The sequence below is a fragment of the Cyrtonyx montezumae genome, unplaced genomic scaffold (genome assembly GCF_038088225.1).
Source record: "Cyrtonyx montezumae isolate F1298 unplaced genomic scaffold, pur_monq_1.0 scaffold_9, whole genome shotgun sequence".
Classification (NCBI taxonomy): Eukaryota; Metazoa; Chordata; class Aves; order Galliformes; family Odontophoridae; genus Cyrtonyx; species Cyrtonyx montezumae.
In genome coordinates this window covers 3198223-3212212 of record NW_027072100.1, presented here as the reverse complement: position 1 = coordinate 3212212, position 13990 = coordinate 3198223, and the positions used below count along the sequence as shown (strand labels likewise).

At 44.8% G+C, this 13990-nt stretch overlaps 1 protein-coding gene across 2 annotated transcripts in view; it reads right to left on the bottom strand.

The window, feature by feature from the left end:
- Nucleotides 1-305: 305 nt before the first annotated feature.
- Nucleotides 306-13990, bottom strand: part of TRPC4AP (transient receptor potential cation channel subfamily C member 4 associated protein) — a 31184-nt gene continuing 17499 nt past the window's right edge. The window contains exons 9-20 of one of the 2 annotated variants that reach the window (XR_010623314.1): nt 12363-12505; nt 9112-9243; nt 8514-8572; nt 6515-6616; nt 5152-5235; nt 4722-4812; nt 4234-4374; nt 2965-3073; nt 2663-2775; nt 2257-2463; nt 1283-1495; nt 306-494 (exon numbers count right to left, since the gene is read on the bottom strand). Coding sequence is in view for 1 of the 2 variants with exons in the window: in XM_065754090.1 (XP_065610162.1) it covers nt 1358-1495; nt 2257-2463; nt 2663-2775; nt 2965-3073; nt 4234-4374; nt 4722-4812; nt 5152-5235; nt 6515-6616; nt 8514-8572; nt 9112-9243; nt 12363-12505 (1319 nt within the window). In the remaining variant the exon portion in view is untranslated. The remainder of the gene's footprint in view (nt 495-1282; nt 1496-2256; nt 2464-2662; nt 2776-2964; nt 3074-4233; nt 4375-4721; nt 4813-5151; nt 5236-6514; nt 6617-8513; nt 8573-9111; nt 9244-12362; nt 12506-13990) is intronic. The other variant, XM_065754090.1, reaches the window with a different exon arrangement.

The window sequence follows — 13990 nt, the reverse complement described above, 5'->3', positions numbered from 1 at the left end:
CAGGGCCGTCCTCAGCCCGGGCCCTGCAGAGAGCAGCATCAGATGGTCTCACGTACGTTAAAAGATTACTTAAAAAAATTCAGCTGCGTGTTTCAGAAAGGAAAAAACCGTTTCCTTTGAGCTGGAGCTGCAAAATGCAGACGTTCTGACTTCAATGCAGTGGTGCAGGACTTCAGAGTGTACTTCACTCCTGGGAATCTGACCTTCTCGGAGCAGCACAATGCTGGGGAGCTGCTGGGGGGGCACAGGCGTGGCACTGATGCCAAAACCCGCTTCCCCCTTTCCCAACAGATCCTGCAAAGCTATTTTCAATAAGGAGCATTTATTCCCAGCATTTAACACGTTCTGATTAAAACAGATCCAGGAAAAAGAAAACTGACATCTCCACTCAGTATTGCACTTAAGATCTATGTGTGTGTCGATATCAAGGACTGAAAGCAGAGACTGACGTTAAGACTTCCACACACCGCAGGTTAGCATCGACAGCAATGGTCCTGAAAGGGGTTTAAAAACCAGATTAGTGACCCAAGAAGGGACAGGCCCCAAGTTTAAAAAAAGAAATGAGTACATTTTAATGCTAGTGCTCCATGAAAAAGCCAACGCCTGCTGCAGTCCCACCACTGAAATGTCTCCGTGCTCCGCAGCATTGTGAAACGCCTTCAGGTGGGGAGGATCTGCAGGAAAGAGAGCAGGAGCAGAGGTTCTCTCCTAACACAGACAGCAGCTGAACAGATTTAGTACCAAATGATCCAAAAGTAGATGACAAAGAGGTGACGGGAGCAAGGGCTCTCAGGAATTAAAAGCACACACGCACGCGCACACACACTCTGACCAACCCAAACCCCAACAGAAGAGCTGCAGCTGGAGGGGGCCCTCGCAGTGCCTCTGCACGTGGCTGCTGAGGTCCCCGAGCTCACACCTGGAGGGCAGTTCCTGTGCTTTTCAGTTTTCTAATTCTGGTAGCCATGGGGAAGAACCATAACTCAGTTGGCACACACAGACTATCCTCACCCGTCAGCTCAGGACGCTCTGACCAAGAGAGAAAGTGTATGTGTGTGTGTGTGGGGGGGGGGTTGTGGGAAAAGGGGGTTATTTTTTTTGTTGCAAGTGATTATTTTAATCCCAGAACAACTGGAAAAATACATCCCTGAATGTGAGCCCGGAGAGCTTTCAAAGTCTCATCCATCAGAGGTCAGAGATAGGGACTGGGGTTTGGACAACGCGGTGACGCTCCACGCGTGCACACACTCACACACACACACACACTCACACACACACACACCACAGCGTATCCCTGAAAATCCACGGGCTGCGAGGTACCCTCCAAGCGCTGTCCATCAGAAGCCAGAGTGAAGAATTACTCCTCAGAAAAGTCTCTGTCAATGTCCATGTATGCCTCGTCGATGTAGCTAACTATGGCACAGGGGGAGGTCCGGTCTGGACTGAGCAGTATAGATACAGTCTCTTTCCAGTAGGTAAAACTAATACATGAGCTCTGTGGGAAGAGATGGAGAGCAGTTAGTGTGGTCAGCAAGCATCACGTGGAGCAGGAGACACATCATAAAGGCAATCAGCAGAGAAAACTGAGATCTGCTTCCTATCCAGACCAAATTCACAGATTGGAAGGGACCTTTAAAGCCTTCCCTCCAGGCTGCGCAGCCTCTGCTCCCTCAGCTGATGCTCACAGGGGAGGTGCTCCGTCCTTTGGGGCACCCATAACCCCCCTGAGAGCTGCATGGGGTGGGCAGGCAGGGCTGCCCTGGAGCAGGCCACGCACACAAGCCCCAGCTCCTCTGTTGCCCAAATGAGGCACAAAGCAGATCACTGTGGTGCTGCAGATGAAGCCAGAGCTGGCAGAGGGGCTCCTGCTCCTAGGCAGGACAGAGACAAAGTGCCCTCCCTGCTCACAACCATCTCATAAAGCCAAAGATGGCCACAATCAGACACCAGCAGCCCCACTCTACACTACGTTCTGCCTGCTATTTGCATGCTGGACAACTGTCTGCTTCCATGCACCAAACAGCGGCCCAAGACACAGCACGGCAGACAACTCTGCTCTCAGCAGCATCTCCTGTCTGCAGCCCAAGAGACCATGGAAGCATCAGCACAAACCATGGCATGAGCTGCAATGCAATGCCTGACCACTGCAACACGACTTCACTGCAGGGCCCTGAGGGCCACACGGCCAGCTCCACTCCTGCCAGCTTGTCACACGCTGCCCTTGCTGATTCTGGCTGTGCTCACAGGTGCACGTACATTTTCTAAGCAGGTGCTGTCCTTATCCTTGTTGAGGTAATGCTGTTGCCAGAATCGCAGAAGACTGTGGAAGTTGTTCAGGATGAAGCCTGGATATTTTTCTGTGTATTCCATCTGTTGCAAAGTGCGCAGATAAAATGGCAGCTTTTCTTTCCTTCGGGCCAGCATTAGGATCACCAAACTCGTGTTCAAACAACTGACGTTCTCCTAGAAATGAAAACGACAAAATAAATTGGTTTCTTGTCTGCATACACGTCCTCACGGTAAGCACACAGAGGAAGTGCTCCCATTTGTATCAGGAAGGAAGGGACATGGAACTCCTCAAGCAAAGCCAGGCTCCCCCCTGCTCCCCGCCCAGCACCTCAACACGCAGCACTGAGACCACAAGCTCCTGCCAGCTCTTTACCTGTGTAAGCGTCTGTACGTGAATGATATTAATGAGACGGAAGAGAAAGGACATCCTCATGGACATCTGGGACATATACGTTAACAGGCGGCACTCCGACAGGACTTCTGCAACTGCAGCAAGAGGAAAAAGACACTCATCAGGTGCTTGAAGCTCAGGCACACTGATCCACACGGGCACTGAGAGCTAGAAGGGCTGTGGGAACGAACGTGCATGGCAACGTTTCTGCCTGATAATAAAACCTTTCCAAGTCCAGGCTTAAGATAACCATCATCACCATCAAGCACGTTTTCATTCTTTACCTTTAGCATCAGACTGATTCTCAAACCGGTCCAGGGACAGCGTGATGCAGCGCACCAGCATGTTTGAGTCAACCAAGGAGCTGTTGATCTGGTTCAAAAATATCTGGAACTAAAGAGAAATAATTCAGCATTCCATTAACAAAACAGAAGCGGTACTACTCAGGGACATAAAGATGAGGTCTCCCAGAACAGCACCTCATACCCCTCTCAGGATGTGTATGGCCTGCAGGTTAACAAACTAATTAGAGGGGAACAGGGCACTGAGCACAAAGCAGGGAGAGCTACAGAGCTGGGCAACAGCAAGCTCATCCAGATTCTGCATGCTGAACGAATACAGCTCTCAAAGGTTATCACAGAAACAAGGTGCTTCTGAGCACAAACACCTGAAGTGTGCACACCACCAACACAGATGTGCACAACTCCCCTTCACAAGAGACAGCAAGGCCTAGGCAAGGTTTGAATGCCAAAACACATCTGGTTATTTATTTCCTTCTCACACAAATACATGCACTCATTTTCGTTAATCCTAACAAGAATAAATGGAGATGTACACTCCTGGCCTTGTAAATACATCTCTGCTTCTACTCTCTGAGATCTGCCAGACCTGACAGCAACCAGAGGAAAACTCATAAGCAACAGTAGGAGGCAACTCGAAACTGGCCCAAGAGCTGTGCCTCAGAGCACAGAAACCCTCTGCAAAAAGAAAGCTGCCCCTTCTTGATCCACATGTACAACTCAGTTTTCTAGGTAATCACATCAGGTGTGACCTCCTAAAACGGCTGCAAGTTCAAATAATATCAAAGAAAACATTAATATTTGATACTGCAAAAAACACGTGGACATTTTTTAAGTCATCTCCAGTAAGGATGCATTTACTTTTTTAAACAAGCTTCAATGAAACATTTGTTTGGAGCCCCCCTGAATGCCTGTAGCCAGCATGCTGACCCAAACCACCGTGACTCCACACGAACTGCTCCAGCACTCTGAGCCCTGACCTTGGCCCTGCCTGACCACATAACCAGGCAATGCTTTCCCAACAGCTCAGCACTTGCTGACTCAGAGCAACTGGGAATGCCCCTGAAAACACAACTGTGTGCTGCAGCATGTGTGCTCGTGAAGAGATTTTGGCAGCTCGCTCTTCTGTGTTAACAGTGCACTGAGCTCAACGGTCACACCAAAAGCAGCACATGAATCTGAGTTTCCAAGTGCTAGGTTTGGGTAAAGAGGGTGTAAGCTGACCTGCTGCTGACAGCTTTTACAAATATTTACCTTCTCCTCTGTGTTGATGTACTTGTTGAACCTCTTGAATGCATCAATATTGAATTTCATCAGTTCTCCCAGAAGGTCAAAGTAACTCTGAAGCACATCCCGTGATTTGCACTCACTATCAACAATGCAGTACAGAATATGCTGGCATGGGACGAAAACATCATTGTCACAGTTTAGCCCAAATTCAGCACAAACTTTGATTTAATCACTAATTTCAAATGCTTTTCTGCTGGTTTAGTTCTTAAATTTGAACTAAAGACAAAAATTCAGGAGTCTCCTGTTCAGTTCCCAGTGATGCAGTCTGCAGAGCTGGCCACCCCGTGCCTGGCTGCCATCAACTCACAAACACTTTTTACAGCTTGTCTTATTGTTACACAGCAGAGTATTTAATGCTATATTTGTACCCCCATTTGAATTCTTTACAGGTAAATCCTTCTCAGTTGCTACAGAGCTATGTCACACAGGCAGCTTGAGGGGTTCTTCTTTACCTCCAGGAGTCCTCTCTTTAGCAGGAACATCTGGTCTGCATAGGAGGTGGTGCCTCGCAGAAAGCTTTCAACTGCTCTTGCTTGCCAAAACCTGAGAAATAAAAGAAAAGTTGTTTTAATCCTGCAACAAGGATAGGAATTCTATCACAACTACAATTTAAACCAAATTTCCTAACCAGTTTCATTCCAATCTGAAGCTGGAGAGATATCTGTTGATCCTCCAGACTGTACTGGGTATGAGGTCCAATGCAAGCTTTGGCACTCTCCCTCACCTGCACTGCCACTGTTAGCCAAGCACAACAAAGCCACATTATCTTCACAGCTTATGGTTTTTGAGCATTTTCAACTGCATTTTCATGCGAGCTCCGTGAAAACAAAACGACCTTCCATTCAACCCAAAGCAGCATGCTGCAATGTAAAGCGAGCCTACCTAAAGGAAGATTCAGCTGGTTCCTTCTTCATGACCTGAAGCAGCCTGGTCAACAAACCTCTTTTCCCATCACAGACAAGACTCCTGAAGCACGGGAAGAAATGACAGTATGACTGGGAGGGTTTGTACAACACTGAAGTGCTCCAGAAGATAAAACCCACAGCATTCAATATGCACCATGAATATCCACTGATGGTTCTACCAGTGGCAGAGTTCTTGGTTTGGTAAACTTCTGCAATACCTGCACCACGACTCACAGAAAAATCCTAGAAGAAAACACACTCATTCTCTCAGCATTTCACCAGGAGGATGGGCCTAAAGTTGGACAAGATGAGAGGCCTCTTCTAACCTTCATGATTCTAAGACTCCACACAAGGAAGCCTTCTGCTTGTACTAACAAAACTACACAGGCTGAAAGGACTGCACTACTACTCGGACTAAGCAGCATCCTCAGTGGGCAGAAGTTTGTGCAGAAGCAATGCCTTAAACTTCATGTATCAAGAAAGGCAACACAGGAACAAAATATGAAGGACAGAAAAGAAACTAAGTTTATGCCAGAAACCAAACAATGTTGTACAGCTGGCTACACAAACGATTTTAAGAGACACAGCAGGATACCTCTCACTGAGATCCTCAGCACCTACATTCAGCTGATGCATTTGTGCATTAACATGTCCACACTTACCTGTGCCTTTGCTGGACAATCAAGAGGCAGCTGACCAAGCCCTTGTAGGAGTGGTTTACCTGCCATTCGAGGAGTACTCTGACAACCAACCTTGAGAGGTTTGTCTATCAGAGCTCATTAAACCAAACCAGTAAATCTAACAAATATTCAGCTATAGCACTAGAGATTCCATAAGCAGCTTAACATATTAATCTAATCTAGCTTACTCTAGTTCCTAGCTGCTCTTAAAATATGGACTTCAGGCAGACACATTCAGAAATGCCCATGCAGTCCACAAATTGACACTGTGTGTGCACAAGTTGCTTCTGAATCTGAAAACTAAGACTTCTCAGTAGCAGCAATCAATGCATTTAGAGGGGTCTCAGCTCACTTCCCAGCTGTGTCTGCAACGCTAGCAGTGAGAAATGCCAAACACACAGGCAGGCACTTAAAGTCTGGGTTGTGAAACCAAATCCCCATTTTAAATGGCTTCTCTTTTTAAAGGGCCTTACTCAGAGGGCTCTAAGTTTGCTAATGACCAAAAACATCACACAAAGCAAGGCACTTCCTGATGAAAAACACAACTGAAATCAAAGCGAGCACGTTGGATCTCAAACAGAACAGTGACATCACATTTCCAGTGTCAGTGCTTGCATAATGCTAAAAGCTGCCAGCCTTGAACCCCAAATCCCTACTCACCTGTCTGTGTTGACAACTGCATCAACTTCAGGGATGTTGGCTTTATGGGAGATTGCACTCAGCTCATTAAGTTCTTGGCTGTTTAAGAGGAGATATTTGTTCCTAAAGCAAGGCAACCGGGGAGCAGGGGAGAAAAAAAAGTGATGAGTCCATCCAAGTGGCAAGCAAACATGCAGTTCTGTGGGACATAATGCCACAGGCCTCTGAGGGCTGCAGAACAAGGCAATGAGTTTTCACCTCTCTGGCTCTCACAGCTTTTACTACCCTCCACCACAGCACACTCCCAAGCTAGGCCCACTAGCTTGTTTTGTAAGCAGTGTCTCACACCAGTTTCAGCACCAAGCAGCCCTGAGATGCCTAGTCCATGCTGATCTGTCCACCACCTTACAGTCAGCTTTACAATTACTTGCTCCCAGACAGCAATGGATGCTGAAAATCTCAGCAACAGTTTGGTGAATTTCTGCAGACATAAACAGCAAGCTTTTTCACAGCTTCCAACAGTTTCTCTCTGCCAAATAATGACTACGTTGCTTATCAGTAATTAGCCTCAACTGGAAAGCAGCGACTGCAAGAGTACTTGGTCTTCCCAGTACTTTATTACTTTGAACAAACTGCTTACTCCAGAAACATTTAAAGGCTCCATAAAATACAGAGAACAGGAATGGATATTAGAAGGAATCTGCATAAATGCTTCATCAAATAGTGGTGTTTATTTTTTTTAATGAAAGATACTTTATTTATCCGAGCAGAACAAGTCTGACAATGCAGAAGTGTACCCCAGAGTCTCCCACTGCTGATTCCTTCCCCACTACTACTTTAAATTCATCAGTAACAGATAGCAAGGTCGTACTCTCAAGCGACACAGACAAGTGCAAGATGCAGCAGTGGGTGTGGGGGTGTGCAAAGGGAACCTATTCATCAAAACGTGACAATTGTAAAGAAAAGAAGTTATTAGACCAGAAAGGTGATAGAGATGCCTTTTTGCTTCAAACACTATCTTCCAGATTAGTGCCCAATGAGACTGCCACGTGAAGCTTCTTTTGATCTGCATCAACAGGTTTCTGTAATGAAAATACAGCCTCTCTCTCCATGCAGAAACAGTTCTGCAAGTTTAGATTATTTACCATCTTACTGCAGTCAGTAACAGGAGATAAATACTTCCTCCCACTGTGTCCTCAGCTAACTCCACTGAACGGTGATTTCACAGAGTTAAGGCAACTGCTTGTTTAAAAACCCTCACCAGATTCCACACACATCCTCTGCTCAAATGCTACAGATGAAAGCTGTTTCTGCCTAAAAAGTCTGAGATCTTCAAAGCAGCTACTTAAGTAACATCATCCTGAGAGATTTTAATGGAAAACCTAGAGCCATCCCTCAGCACACAGTGCCTTAATAGAGGATTTGTTCCTCTTACGTCTACAAAAAGTTCAGCAGACCCCCAGCTCTTACAGCTAATACTGCCAAATCAAACAGGTTGCCACTGCCAGCATGCGTATATGACACGTTTAATGGAACCAGATAAAACCTACACAAAATACCATTACTCTGTAAATAAGACCGGTGAGGCACCAAGCTACATCTTCCCAGTGTTCTGACAGTGAACGTGTTGTCGTTCACCCTGATATTTTAACACACTCACCCACAAGGAAAATGTCTGATGCAAGCACACTGCCTCACTATGGACTCTCAGGGAAAAGATAGAAACAGCACCACAAAAGCTGCAACCTTATTTCTGCAGCCAAAATTGGTTGCTTGTCACATCAATGTTTCAGCTCATTTCAATGTTGAACTAAACGAGCTAGTTTTAATCATCCACAGACATCCTGAAGAGCTCAGCCCTCACCTCTTCGTATCAGGAGCTAACCACAAACATGATGTTTAAGGACAGCACAGCATGCCATTCACACGCAGCCTGCACCATGCCCAGGACACCTGCTGTAACTGCAACCAGGCAAACAAAACCACTGAGTCACAGTGTACCACAGCTTTTCATACTCACTCATGGTGATCACTAAAGCTCTGAAGAAGCCTCAGGAACTGTATCTTTAAAGTGATATCCTAAAAAGAATGAAGAAATGTCAACAAAAATGCTTCAGTGTTTTTGGACATTAGCTGCCGAGCAGACATGAAACAGCTGAATTGGAGACCCACCCAATCAAACCCATGCAGACAGCAGAGCAAATGATTTGCATACATGGGGAAGGATGCACTTTTCAGGCTTCCCAAAACAGAACAGAACTGGAGGTTGACTGCAAGACTGCATCTACCATTTAATTCCTTGCTAGACTCATCAGCAGCTACTTCATAAGTCTTGGTCTTCTCCTAGCTTTGGCCTCCAGAAATCACAGAATGAACACTCAGTTCCCAGTACAGAAGAAAGGGGAGAAGCCAAACTGCCCTCTGATAAATGCTACAATGAGCCACAGATAAAGACCTCAGTGAGAACAATGATTTGCAGTTGAAGATGCAATAAAGCCAAGTCCTGCTACGTTTCACTCAGCTGACTTCACAGGCATTCCTTCACTCAATACAATTTCTCAGATTTGTATAATAAAATAATGTCAAAATCTGTACAGAACTTAAAAAAATGTACTCACTGGGCTACAGTCACAATTTTGATTGTGTCCATGCAGAACAAGGGCAGATGCTGAGTGCTTCCTCCAGATCAGTTTGTCAAACAAATTATTGAGGCCAGGAATCAGTTTGAACTCTGCTATCATTTTATGAACCTGGAAAAGAAGGAAGGAGTCACCTGATGCTGCCTCCTATACAGATATAACAGCACAGAAAACACATCACCCTCTGACAACAGGAAAAGGGAACTCTTTACCAAACAGCATACGTGTGTAGTACCATGGATGTTCAGCATGATGTGCTGTCTGGTGGGCATGGACAGAACACACATTTTGGGAAAAACTCTGGGATTTGATTTAATCACCATTTGGACATTGTGAGAGCACTTGCAACGCACTGAAAATACATCCATACACAACTTCTGTGTGCCACAAAACTAAGCTGCATATGTTCTGCTGCCAGACACCCTCTGAGCATCCTTTGCCTTTCTGAAGCTGAGGCTGCACTTTGAAGACAACAGAAAGTATGGATACAACTTTTGTATACACAGTCTACAGAGCAGTGGGCAGCTTTCCATATGATCACACAGCAGTTCAGCCACTTGGGTGTGGACAACACAGTATTTGAAATGAACTACAAAGTTCCTCATTAAAAGCTAGTAATTTTGGTGTGAACAGCTGCTCAATACCTACAGTCCTAGCTCCGATACTTCTGATGTAATCTGGATGATGATGAGGAGGAGAAATACAAGGTGGGATTCTCAGCAGTTAACAAGCAGTATCCCTTGATATGTGTTGCAAAGGGAAATCACACAGGATAGGGAAGCCCAAGGACCTGTAAAAAATAAGTCCTCTGCACAGCAAAGATCTGTACAGTTACCTGAACATTAGATTGTGTCTGTGATGCAGGACTGTAATGAGCAGTACTTAAGCAGATCACTTCTGCTTTACTTCCTCAAATACCTGAACAAATCTACAGCATTAAAGGCAGTGCTATTTTACAGGTTTCACCTTGTCAGCAGCACAGCTAAAGGGCTTTTTTGCATTCCTTTTGGCTGTAGCCACAAACTTTCCCACAGACCTGGAAATTGCATTCCCACTTCTGGGAACCTCTACATCACCTCAGAGGAAGGACACAGCTCCTTCCCACGTCACCCAAACGACTACAAAGCTTATAGTGCTATGCTCCCTTATCTGAGGGCACTTTCAAGTGCCTTGACCCAGTCACAGGCTTGCAGCAGAATCAGCTCTGAGGCATCTGGACCTTCAGCCCATGCCTTAGCAGCCAGCACTGCACACATACAATGGGGTGAGAGCAAGCATGGGAGCTGTCTGCAAGAGCCTGGGCTCCTGCTATGGGAGGAGCGAGTCTCTGTGCTTCATTACAGGAACCTGTTCCTTTTCATGCAGAGCATAACTACTCATTCCAAGTGACAACTTTGTGATTTGAAATGCATTTGGTTTACTTCCAGCTTGCTGACCTTCCTCTGCCAGACCTCAGCAGGACAAAGCTCCAGAGTGACAGCCACCACCCTAGGATCACACTCCCCTCAGACCCAAACTCACTATAACTCAATTCAGGGATGCCAAGACAATCCTTGTTCTACACCCATCCTTCAAACTCCTTCAACTTTCCCCTGGTGCTGCCCAGACTCATGTTAACTGCTCTGTTGCCTTCTCACAACTAAAACTGTTTGGAGTTTGTGCTGTGTGAAGAAGCAGAAGCAAGAACGAAGAGCCAACTGCTTGTCACAATAGGAACATGCAGGACAGAGCTGAAAAATGTATGAGGAGAGTAATTAAAGGGTGACCATAATGAGAAGGAAGCAGAGGCACAGATCTGCAGTGAAACACCACTCATCCCAAGGTGGCAGCAAATAGGAGCCAAGTCACTGCTAGCACAGTTTTCAATGTACGCAAGCGAGTCAAGTTCAAACCAAGGGCTTAGAAGCAACAAGTTTAGTTTGCTAAGAAGCTGCATCGTGCTTCAAGCAAATGCCAGACCATTATACTGATGATCACAGTGGACTGAAGCAGACTTGTGATGCCCTTTAGAAATTCTGCACAAAATAACCTTCCATTGCTTACACAGGAAGACTAATGTTACAGACCCAGTGCTTTTATTTCTTGATAGAAAAAGGACACCATCAAGCAGCTGAAATGCCTGTCAGCAAGAGTGCTACTGCACACACCACCACTACTGCTCACTGGGGCTCAGCTGCACACAGAATAGCTTAGTTCTAATTCTTCAGTTCCTCTCAAGGAGGGGAATGGATTTACATCTGCCACACAATTCCTTGAAAGTTTTAAACAGATTAAAGAATTAACGATATTATCGCGTGTCAAACAAGAGCAGCAAGTTCGACAGAAGGATCTGGCCCTCAACAAAACCTTTTTAGGAACGAAGTAACTTTAAATCTTGGCAATAATTCAAATCCAGTCCTGAATGAATCCCTGAGAAAAAAAAAAAAACACAAGCCAGTTTTACCCCAAGATTTCCCACGAGGGCAAGAGGAAGAGCAAGGAGTTTTTCAAGCAAATCAAAACAGGAGTCAGCCTCAAAGCCAGCTACTTCAGCAGCATACTTCCTCTGCTTACTGTCATACAGAATTTCTTTCTAATGCAGAGTAACTATTTGTAGGTTCACCGTGGACAGATTAGTTCTACAGACACACTTCTATTTTAAATTCAAACTAAGATATCTAAAGGACTGTCTGTGACAAGTATTTGTGACTCTTACAGGGTGGAAGGTTAGGAGCAAAGAACAAAACACTCAAGATAAACATGCTCAAGCAACAGCCTCCAGTACAGCTAACTCTTGCTTGATACAACAGCCCTTAAAGGACTCAAAAATACAAATGGTTCCTCCCAGCCTCCAGGACATCCCAATACCCTGCTATTCCAAGCTGCTATGCTAAGCTGAGCAGGTAGGTTATCAGTGCTGGAAATCTGTCAAACCTGCACCAACGGATTACTCCTTTCCCTCCTCAACATGCTACTGACCTGTTTAAAATCCAAGTACAGCCACGCTGCAGTGGCAGATTCTCCAGAAGTTACGTAAGGTAGGGAACAAATTACTTATTTTTCATTTCAAATGCAAGAAATGGAAATGGAACAGGTGAATGGGATTTCCATGCAGCACCTACCACTGACAAAACTGAAGTACATCCTTCTCAGCTTTGCCCTTCACGTTTCTGTGTCCATGACCTATTTAATGAGTGCTTCAGTTTAAAGGGATATCAACTTCTGCATTGTAACCATCCACAAATACTTACCTGATTCCTTTGTCTCCCCATGAGCAACACACAGAGAACATACAACACCTCCAGTTTATACATGATCTCGTGCATGATCTTCATGGACTGTGGAAGCTGTGTTCGTGTGGAGGTGTTGGCCAAACCACTTTCATCAGAAGACTCTGAACAAGATGGCAAAGATGTGAGCCTGAGGCAGTTTCAACAGGAAAGGATTCGTTACAGTTATCACTTTTACACTCAAACACAGCAGATGTAAGACCAGTGTGTCTGCATGAATCCTCTTCTTAACTAAAAGCAGCGGCACACAACAAATAAACAATCTAAATTAAATGCAAGGGAAGAGGAAAAAAATATATAGCTGAAATTTTAGAAGAGATAGAAGTCTGACTTTTTACAACTATTTAATTTTTCCTTAAGTTATAGACATCACATACATCAAAATAAGCAAGATCAACTAATATGAATTAGCAGACTAACAAATCAGAAAGAACATGAAGAAAAGGTAATAAAAATAGGGGTGAGAGTATCAGAAGCATTTAGGGTTAATCTACTTGCATTCCATACCTCAATACCAGTAAATATTTAGGCCTCAGTTAAGTCATTTTCATGTCCTATTACACTGCTAAAGGCAGAAACTGGATGCCACAAATTCAAGAGGAAAACACCAAAGTTGTGAGTGACACAAATAAAGGTAAATAAGGGTGGTGAAAGTCACAGGCTGCAGTTCAAAAGAGAATTAAGTCTTCATAACATTCATAACTAAGCTGCAAACTGCCCCGCTAGAGGATAGCCTGAGTGCTTTCTGAAGCCATGTGAAGAAACAGACAGCAGACAAAAACACAGAGGAAGGAAACCATCAAAGGCTAAAAAGCACAGACACCACCTTTGACTCATACATCCCTAAGCCACAAGAGAGTGAAGGCTGAGACAGTATTCTGGGAAAGTATGTCTAGGTTTGCTTGCTAACTGATGTTGTGGGTCAAGAGATGCAACTGAGCATGTTCCATCCCAGCAAAACCACCCTGTGAATCCTATTTCAGAATACTGAGCAGTCCCAGTTTGCACCAAAGGATGTGCATAAAGGTACGTACAAAATCCTGTTGGAACATTCACATGTTTATCTCTCCTCGTGTATTTTCCAGAACTTCTAATGATTTCTACAGAATTAACAAAGCCAGATCACAATGAAAGCTTCTAAAGAAGCACAAAGGCAAATATTTAGATATCAAAATTTGGAGGTAACTCTTATTTCATTATTCAGTGCTCTGAGTTAACTAAGACATACATTGTGTTTTTGTAACACTGAAGAAACAAACCAGGCACTCACTTCGTGGCCTTTTCCTAAGGGTGTCCTGACATTTCTGCACAGTCCCCTGGAACAAGCTCCCCCACCAACTAACTCCATTTTGCTGGAGCCACCTTTCATTCTCGAAGAGGGTGTGGGGTTGCAGGCTTCAAATGAAGTGTATGAACTGAATTCCACTGGCCTGAGTTTTAGACAGATTCTGGTAAAGTTGCCTACCTCAGATGTGTTCCTGTCCCTGAGGGAGGTTAGTTATGAGGGTGCATAGGATTACAAATAAACGGTGTGAAAAGGAGTATTTCATTCCCTTTTGCTCATGAACATTAAATCAGTACTACCTGAG